At 45.6% G+C, this 9,753-nt stretch overlaps 1 protein-coding gene across 13 annotated transcripts in view; it reads left to right on the forward strand.

Moving 5' to 3' along the window:
- The window catches only part of RAPGEF2 (Rap guanine nucleotide exchange factor 2), a 339,240-nt gene that overhangs the window by 265,249 nt on the left and 64,238 nt on the right, over positions 1-9,753 (forward strand). For 10 of the 13 annotated variants that reach the window (XM_024126687.3, XM_024126688.3, XM_028491559.2 and 7 more), the window contains one exon: positions 940-2,287. In XM_024126687.3, the coding sequence (XP_023982455.1) occupies positions 940-965 (26 nt within the window). In that variant the 3' untranslated portion in view covers positions 966-2,287. Of the gene's footprint in view, positions 1-939; positions 2,288-3,582; positions 3,771-4,669; positions 5,410-9,753 lie in introns of those variants that run through there. The other 3 variants (XR_003680424.2, XR_008617729.1, XR_003680423.2) reach the window with 3 other exon arrangements.

The raw sequence follows: 9,753 nt of genomic DNA on the forward strand, positions 1-9,753 counted from the left end.
GGAGCACAGGCTCCGGACGCGCAGGCTCAGCGGCCACGGCTCACGGGCCCAGCCGCTCCGCGGCATGTGGGATCCTCCCGGACCGGGGCACGAACCCGCCTCCCCTGCATCGGCAGGCGGACTCTCAACCACTGCGCCACCAGGGAAGCCCAGACTTTTTTATATGTATACACGTGTATGTTATTTAAGAAGTCATGTGTTGTTTTATAACTTTTTTCAATGAATTTATCATTTATGAGTTTCCAGTCAGTAAATATACAATGTATTTTTATAGTGGGTATGTATATTTAAAGATGTGCATCCCATATACTTTATTTTAAACTTTTTTAATATAAATTTATTTATTTTATTTATTTATTTTCGTCTGCGCTGGGTCTTCGTTGCTGCACACAGGCTTTCTCTAGTTGCGGCGAGCGGGGGCTATTCTCTGTTGTGGTGCGCAGGCTTCTCATTGCAGTGGCTTCTCTTGTTGTGGAGCACGGGCTCTAGGCGCGTGGGCTTAAGTAGTTGTGGCTCGCGGGCTCAGTATTTGTGGTGCACGGGCTCAGTAGTTGTGGCTTGTGGGCTCTAGAGCGCAGGCTCAGTAGTTGTGGCTCCTGGGCTCTAGAGCTCGGGCTCAGTAGTTGTGGCACATGGGCTTAGTTGCTTCGCGGCACGTGGGATCTTCCCGGACCAGGGCTCGAACCCGTGTCCCCTGCATTGGTAGGCAGACTCTTAACCATTGCGCCACCAGGGAAGCCCCTTAAACTTTTTTATTATTATTAATCATTAGATAGAAAAAAAGTTGAGGATCTTAGGTGATCTCTACTAAGAGAACATAGCTGTGGTATTTTTACTTAGCATGTCGGTGAACATGTTCTCTCTAAGCACAAGAAAACGACTTGCTTGCTTATTGATTTTTCTTTTGTTTCTTCCTTTCTTTCGTGGTTGTGTTGGCAGAAGATGAACAAGTGTCTGCGGTTTGAGGCACGGGCTTCTCTGTACCCGTGTCGGCCACCCACAGGAGAGCACAAGAAGACGTCCCCTAGCGTCAGAGCCTTGGGACTCACACTCTGAGGATGGTGGACCAGTTTGCCTCCTTCCCTGCCTTAAAAGCAGCATGGGGCTCCTTCCCCCCTTCTTCCTGTCCCCTCTGCATGTGAAATACTGTGAAGAAACCGCCCTGGCACTTTTCCGCCTTGTTGCTTGAATGCACAGCGCAGCGTCTCCAAGCCCCTGTGGCTGCCTGCCACGTCACACAGCGTCATTCCAGACTCCAAGGTCATCACCACCCGTGAGTCACTCTGGCTGCACTTCTCCACGCCTGGAAGGAGTTTTTAAAAAAATCTTCCTTTTAGATTTCAGTCCAGTCCTAGCACTTGGTTTCATTGGAATCGTGAGAAAAGCCAGCCATGCAACTACTTGGCGTCTTTTAACCCACCCAGGAAGACAAAGGAAAACAATGAAATCCTTTGAGTACAGTGCTCGTCCACTTGTTTACAGTGCCCTCCTCCTTTTTTTGGGTTTTTTTTTCTTTTCTTTTAAATGAGTTTAATGATTGTGTTCAGAGAGTAAATATTATATCCATTTAATGATTTTACAGTATTATTTTGAACCTTTAAGTAGGGTTGCCAGCCGGGGTTTCTCAAAAACCAAATATGCCGGACAGGGTGTGGCCACACCAGGGAGAGGGAAGGCCGGCCCACAGCCCCGCTTCCTGTGTCCCGGCCGTGCCCGGGAAGTGCCCTATCCTGGAAGCGGGAGATGTTAGCCAATTACCTGGATCCCAAGGCCCCGGGCCCTCCTTCCCCAGGGGCTGGGGCTCTCCACTGTTTGCACATGGCCGGGGAGGAAACTGGGACTCTTGCGTCCTGCGTCTGAGCCTATGGAGCACAGGGCAGTGTCCCCCGAGGGCGTGCCCTGCTCCAGCGAGACAGACGGCAAACCCCACGTTTTTTTAAATTATGTTTCTTTGATTTCTGTTTATTTAGTTTTAGGGATTCTCTTGCTTGTTTTCAAAGAGAAACGTTTATAACTGGATAGCATTGCAGTGCAAGCAGCTTGGGGTGTTGGCGCTAATGCCAGCTGTCCATACTGCTCTTTCAAGACAGCCTCCCCGTATCGATCCATCGCCATGAGGGAATAAACAAGCCTTTAACGTGAAGATGATCAAAAGATCCAAAACCCAGTGCGATCCGCCAGCCTTTGTCTGCAAGGCGGGTTGGTCGCCGAAGACTGACCCGTAAGTGGCTTTACGGACGCCGAGACGGAGAAGGCCTGAGTGTAGCAACCACGTGTTCACAGCTGCTATTAACCCCAGAAGGACTGAGATGACCCCTCCAGTCTATTTTTGTGTTGTTTTTGCACAGACTCCGGAAAAGTGAAGGCTGCCAATCCGAGTAGTACTCAGATGTGAGGAACTGCTGGTCTTGGATTTTTTTTCCATTAAATTCAGCTGATCATATTGATCAGTAGATAAACGTAAATAGCTTCCAATTTTAAAAGTCAAATTGCAGTGTTTTTTCACTGTATCAAAGCAATGTCAGTGCTTTATTTAATAATTCTCTCCTGTATCATGGCATTTGTCTACTTGCTTATATATTACATTATCAATGATGCATTTGTAATTTTACATGTAAGATGCATTATTTGCCAGTTTTCTTCTCTAGGCTGTGGACCTCATGTGCATCTAGAAAGACAGAACTCTTGCTCTACACAAGTTGCACAAATGTTATCTAAGCATTAAGTCACCGTAGAACATAGGACTGTAACCTCAGTTCGCTCTGTGATGTCAAGTGCAGAATGTACAATTAACTGGTGATTTCCTCATACTTTTGATACTACTTGTACCTGTATGTCTTTTAGAAAGACATTGGTGGAGTCTGTATCCCTTTTGTATTTTTAATACAATAATTGTACATATTGGTTATATTTTTGTTGAAAATGGTAGAAATGTACTATGTTTATGCTTCTACGTCCAGTTTGTACAAGCTGGAAAATAAATAAATATAACATAATGCCTTGCCTATATTCTTAATGACTCGTGCATGCTTTTTCTTACTGAAGCGTAAGAAAGCCCTTGGAGCTCACTGCAGGAGCGAGACCACAGGGCACTGAGGGTAGACCGACCATGTCGCCTAAAACTGCCCAAATAGCCTATTCTTTCAGGTAGCTTTCTGTTGATTCAGAGAAAAGAAATTGATATCATTCATGTTAACAGAAATTAATATCATTCATATGCCCAGAATTCATAGTGTTTGAGATTCACTGAAAAATTAAGATATCACTATGTATCTATTGAATACATAGCGTTTGTCTCTGCCCAATTCTTTTCCAATAAAAATCTCTATGGGACATAATATTTTTGATTCCCAATATACATTCAGGATCACGGCCACAAAGTTAAGAGTACAATCTAGCGAGTGATTTGGAACTTCTACATCAAATATCATTGTTCCATCTACGAGTCCTAGTGCGTGGTAGGTCTGGATAATATTCTGGTCTGTGAGAAGGGCACTTATATTTAAAGAGGTGAGAATCAGTTAAGCAGCAACCCTTTCAAGCACATTTTGAAATCAAGGATTGTTTCTTATCTTCAAGCAGGCGTTAATAAAAGCCCCGTCCATCACCCACCGGAAGCCACAGAAGGCGGAGTGGCAGGGATGTGGAAACACGAGCACGAACTGTGAGGAAATGTGAAGGCGTCTAGAACGACGGCAGGACTCCAGGCCTGATGCTAAAGGGAAAATGGCCAAACTCAAAACTCTTCCTGAGGCATATGTGCTATCTTGGTGAGTAAATTTTGAAAATCTGGCCACCAAAACAGTTTGGAGAATGAAAACCATTCCTGTAGCTTCAGCTGTACCTGTTCAGAAGGCAGGTGCCCCGTGTGGACACATGCGTTCCCACGTGTCTGCCTCTATCGTCTGTTCACTGTAAAACCCTTCGCTCAGGGAAGCCCTATAACAACAGCAACCCGTGCTCTCCTTAAATTTCTGACATTGAAAAAGCTTGTTTTTGTTTTGTTTTGTTTTTGGCTGAGTTGGGTCTTCGTTGCTGCACGTGGGCTTTCTCTAGTTGCGGCGAGCGGGGGCTACTCCTCGTGGTGGTGCGTGGGCTTCTCATCGCGGTGGCTTCTCTTGTTGCGGAGCACCGGCTCTAGGCGCGCGGGGCTTCAGTAGTTGTGGCTCGCGGGCTCAGTGGTGGTTCGTGGGCTCTAGAGCGCAGGCTCAGTAGTTGTGGCGTACGGGCTTAGCTGCTCTGCGGCATGTGGGATCCTCCCGGACCAGGGCTCGAACCCGTGTCCCCTGCATTGGCAGGCGGATTCTCAACCACTGTACCACCAGGGAAGCCCTCTCAAATGTGTTTTGAAAAATATTAAAGATCTGATGGTTTGAGGAATTACCTCTTCATCACTTTTTGTATTCTGCTAAAAACAAAGGAAAATGGCAAATCAGCCATGATGCCTGTTCTTACGCGGTTATGTTTTAGGTTGCCTTTAAGTAGCAAAGACTCCACTCCAGGTTTGTAAGAAGTATGTGTTCATCAGATGTGATCAGTGGTAGTGACAGAGTTTACTCTTTGTCATGTTAATAACAGACGTTTGCCACGTTGTAGGAATATTGCAGAAAGCCCTCCTCTCTAATCAAAAAGACTATAAATGGACCTGGTTCTGTTTTCATACATGCAGGTTGAAGCCCTCCGAATATTTTCCTCAGCTTTAACTCCTTCCCTCTTCTGGGAGGTGTAGAGTTTATGCTCATCTGTACTTTAATATATTTGATCACCAAGCCACTGATAATCTCTCAAAATGTCCTCGAAGGATGCAAGCTGCCGAAAAAGTGTGTATCAGCACACCTGGTAGGTCTGTGCGCTGATGTATTTCTCAAGGAATGTGTTTCTCACTTCTCTTCGTGCCAGAGGAAAAGAGGAAGCTCTCTGAGTCATTGACCCCCTGTTACCGTTCTCCTTGAGAGATGGGTGACTCAAAGAATAAAGGAAGTGTGGCACTGAGGGGGTCAAGCTGTTGATTGGAGAAGCGAATGATCTTGCAAATATTCACAAAGATTGTCAGCCAGTGGAGGCTGGAAGGGGCAGTAATGGAATGGAAATGAGTAGGACAGACTGCAGCCGAGGGGCCAGGACTCTTCAGAAAGATCTTACAGTGAATGAGGGTTTACCCAGTTGACGGGGAGACAAAAACACTGACTGGAACGAAACAATAATTTGTGAATTGCACTTTTTTCAACGTTCACATCTCAGCCAAGGACAAGGCAAGTGCAATAAAACTCCTGCCTATGTTTTGAAATGATACTTGCCCAGTTAATTTTTACAGAGCCGTGGTCACGTAACAGGGACATTTATAGAAGCTATCAAAACATTGCATGCAAGGTTAAAGAATCTTAGAAAAGGCTTTATTTTATGGGCACTCAATACGATCCTAACCATTTTCATCATGGGAAAAATTAAGCATAGAATATAGTATCTGAAGTAAATTTACAAACGACCCATTTTTATAGAAGAGAAAAACTAGTGAAATAAATTCACCGTAGGGTATTCAACACTTCAAAAGTCAAGGTTAGGGCTTCCCTGGTGGCGCAGGGGTTGAGAGTCCGCCTGCCAAGGAGTGCGGGAAGAGCACTCTTAGCAGATGGAAAAACAAGGGCAAAGAAAACGTGTAAAGAGTGAAGGTCTGGGGCTTCCCTGGTGGCGCGGTGGTTGAGAGTCCGCCTGCCGATGCAGGGGACACGGGTTCGTGCCCCGGTCCGGGAGGATCCCACGTGCCGCGGAGCGGCTGGGCCCGTGAGCCGTGGCCGCTGAGCCTGCGCGTCCGGAGCCTGTGCTCCGCAACGGGAGAGGCCACGACGGTGAGAGGCCCGCGTACAGCAAAAAAAAAAAAAAAAAAAAAAGTCAAGGCTAGTTCCTTTTTTTTTTTTTTTTCTGTAGCTAGTTTAATAAAATTTAGGAACTTTTCATAATATTAACTCTGACCTAACACCGAGTGGTTGACATGCAGTGTGGTCTCATGGGAACCAATGAAGTAAAAGTATATCCCAGTATTTGAGGTTTTCCTTAATTTATATAGATTGGAACCTTTTTTTCAAACAAGACTATAAAACGGATTTAGGATCAAGTCAGTGTCACATGTAGCATGAAGATGAAAATATGTACAAACCTACCAGGTGTAGTTTAATGAGCTAGTTTCACTTGTGTGCACTTCCTATGATCCAGGCACTTTTCTTGATGCCAGATATTTACAGGTATCACTAAAGTGAACCAAAGTGCCTTCCAGGTATAGTCTTCTTATGGCTGAGTGTCTCCCATTTCTCAGACCTGAGAGGGGAAAACTTACTGAGTGATCCCAGGATCATCAATGAGTCCCTTATCAAGCAGTCTTGATCCCAGCTAGATCAAGGATATGAGGTGCCTGGCCCACAGGCTGCCGATCCAGGCTTGCTAGCCATCTAGAAGAAGTTCCTAGAAGGAGCACCGATAGGGAAAGGAAACCAAACTGAACTCATCACATCCTCTTTGGGGAATTTCTGTGCGAAGGTGAAAAAGAGCAAAGGCTCACCCAGTCAGGATGCAGAAGCTGTGAGATGAGAGAAGTGATGAGAATGCAAAAAGCACGAGTAAGAAGAGGGCCACGAGGTCAGGAAAGTGAGGGGTCAACGGCAGGGGCGTTCGAAGCCGAGAACAGCAGACAAATGCTAGGGCGTCGTTGCCCCAGCATGAATGTCCAGCCTCAGAACCTCTCCTCGCAGCCGGGCTCTCGGAGCTGTTCTTCCTGAAACCCGAATGGAGAGCCATTCCTCTCTCGGTAACCAGTGTCCTCAGCACCTAGAACAGTGCCTGGGATAGTGTTAAAGGTTTTAGTAAATGAGCCTCTTATCGGGGCCTCTAGAGGGCCCAAATTATAGATAGATTGGACAATCAAAATCAGCCAACATGCATTTATGTATTTGTTATTAAAACACTTATATTTTAGACAGTGTTTTGGTTCACAGCAAATTTGAGTGGAAAGTACAGAGTCGCATATACCCCTCGCCTCCCTCACTTTTGACATCGCCCACCAGAGCGGTACATTTATTACAATGGATAACGCACCCTTGACCCGTCCTTATCACCCACGTTCTGCAGTTGACATTAGGTTCACTCTTGGTGGTGTACATTCTAAAACATGCATTTATTGAAGGGCGTCTGTAACTGTGCCCAGTACTGGTGAATATTCAGAAGTAAAATAACTTTAAAATATTTCTCTTTTCTTTATTGAGGTATAACGGACAAATAAATGACCCTTGACAAGGCTAGCAAGGATTTATGATTAACCAAGGGAGCAAAGAATAAAAGACTGTCTAGGAGCTAAATTCTGTGTGGCTAAAGAAGTTCAGATGAATGAAAGATGGACAGAGGCTAAGTTATGCAGAGGAGAGTCTTTGGCTCCCCCCGAGGTCTCCGCGATGCCTGGACGTCGAGGAGACACGCCTAGCTAGACAGGGCTTCGGGATTTGGAGACACTGAGGAATTGGTTGGAATGAGCAAGGGAGTGTGCTATTACGTGGGACAAAAATGTTTTACAGAGATTGTATCTGTTGTTTTAGGGGCTCAATAAATGTTCATAAAAAGAAAAAAGGAAGGGGGAGAGCAGAAGGAAGGGATCTGTGCCGAGATAATGGTCTGGGGGGAAGCTCTGATTGAGCGGGAGTACAGGTCGCGGAGCCGGGCGAGGAGACGGGGCCACCCAGGCCGGGAGGCGTGGCGTCGGGACGGCAGGGAAGAACCAAGACGGTTCGGGGGAGATAAACCAGTAGAACGTGATGTCCAACGGGACATGAGAAATTAAAGGTAAGATCAGGCCCCTCCCCCAGCATCGAAAGCAAATGACTTGTAAGAGACTTAAAATTCCTAGTCGGAGCACTTAAGGTGGGAGAAGCTACACGGACAAAGATGGAGACATTGTAGAAAATGATGCTGATTTCTATCAGCCGATGGACATTCAGGCTGCTTCCATGTCTTGGCTGTTGTAAACAGTGCTGCAGTGAACGTTGGGTGCATGTATCCATTTGAACCATGGAATAGTACTCAGCCATGAAAAAGAATGAAATGATGCCATCTGCAGCCACGTGGATGGACCTAGAGATGATCATACCAAGGGAAGTAAGTCAGACAGAGAAAGACAAATACCATATGCTCTTGCTTATATATGTGGAATCTAAAAAAAATGATACAAATGAACTTATCTACAAAACAGAAACAGACTCACAGATGTGGAAACTCACTTATGGTTACAAAAGGGGAAACTGGGGGAGGGAGGGAAAAATTAGGAGTTTGTGATGAACTTACACACACTACTATATTCCAAGTAGATAGCCAATAAGGACCTACTGTACAGCACAGGGAACTCTGCTCAATATTTTGTACTAACTTAAGGGAAGAGAATATGAAAAAAAACACAACATACATATGTATAACTGAATCACTGCAGTACACCTGAAACTAACACAACATTGTTAATCAGCTATACTCCAATATAAAATTAAAAAGAAAAAAGAAGATGATACTGGTTTTCAAAACCAAGTCAAGAAGGGTTCTTGTCCAGGGACTCAAAGCCCCAAGTGGTCTCCATTCCACCTCCGGGGAAGGGATGCATGCGCTGAGGACGGGGCGTCCACCCTACGAGGTACAGTCCCTGGTGAGGCCATGTGGCTTATCCACTGCGTTTGCCAACAATGTTTGATTCATTCTTCAATGGCACTGTCTAGGTTTCAGATCACTACATCCAACCAAGCTATTTCTAGCCGTATGGACCCCAGGGTTTCTCTTCAGTGACAGAATTGGTGTGATCTTGGATCAGCTGGGCAGTTTGTTTTTTTATAGCGCTTTGAAAGACCAAAAGCGTAGAAGAAACAAAATAGCCAAGCAGAAAGTGAATACATAGAATGGAAAGAGCCAGGTAGGGAAGGTGAGGAGGGAGGTTAAGCCACAGCCCCGCACAACTGTAATTATTATTTTTTTAAAGAAAAGTATAATTCTTTGCTGGCATGCAAAACGAGGCCCAGAAAAGAGCATTTACTCTGAGGAATTTCTAAGATTCGCCTCAAAAAGGCACTCCAGGAGGATGAAAGCCTGCGGGGGGAGAGCCCTGACTCTCTGAGGGTCCCTTCTCCCAGGATCTTTCCTGACGGGGAGTATGGGGGGGTGCAGGGGAGGGTAGACTGGTGATGCCACCTTCCACGTGCTGCTGTCGTGCCCTCTGCCACCCAGGAAACGGGGTAGACGTCCTCTGCTAAAATCCTTACCCCTTCAAGAGTCCTGGGACCTGACCAAATCTGCCGGATGCAGGTTCCCGAGAAAAAACAAACCAAAAAAAAAAAATTTTTTTTTCAGAAAAGTAGCTTTGAAATGAATAGATGCCAAGGTTTCTCTCACAGTCCTGTCACCATTCTTCTTGGGTGCCAGGATTTGAACTGCCTGGTTTTGAGTTTTTCCTGTGTGACTCTGGGGAAGAAACTGAATTGCTTTTTTTTTTTTTTTAACCTCTTTATTGGAGTATAATTGCTTTACAAGGGTGTGTTAGTTTCTGCTGTATAACAAAGTGCATCAGCTATACGTATACATATATCCCCATATCCCCTCCCTCTTGTATCTCCCTCCCTCCCACCCTCGCTATCCCACCCCTCTAGGTGGTCACAAAGCACCGAGCTGATCTCCCTGTGCTATGCGGCTGCTTCCCACTAGCTATCTGTTTTACGTTTGGTAGTGTATATATGTCCA

This window comes from Physeter macrocephalus, chromosome 7 (assembly GCF_002837175.3).
Source record: "Physeter macrocephalus isolate SW-GA chromosome 7, ASM283717v5, whole genome shotgun sequence".
NCBI lineage: Eukaryota > Metazoa > Chordata > Mammalia > Artiodactyla > Physeteridae > Physeter > Physeter macrocephalus.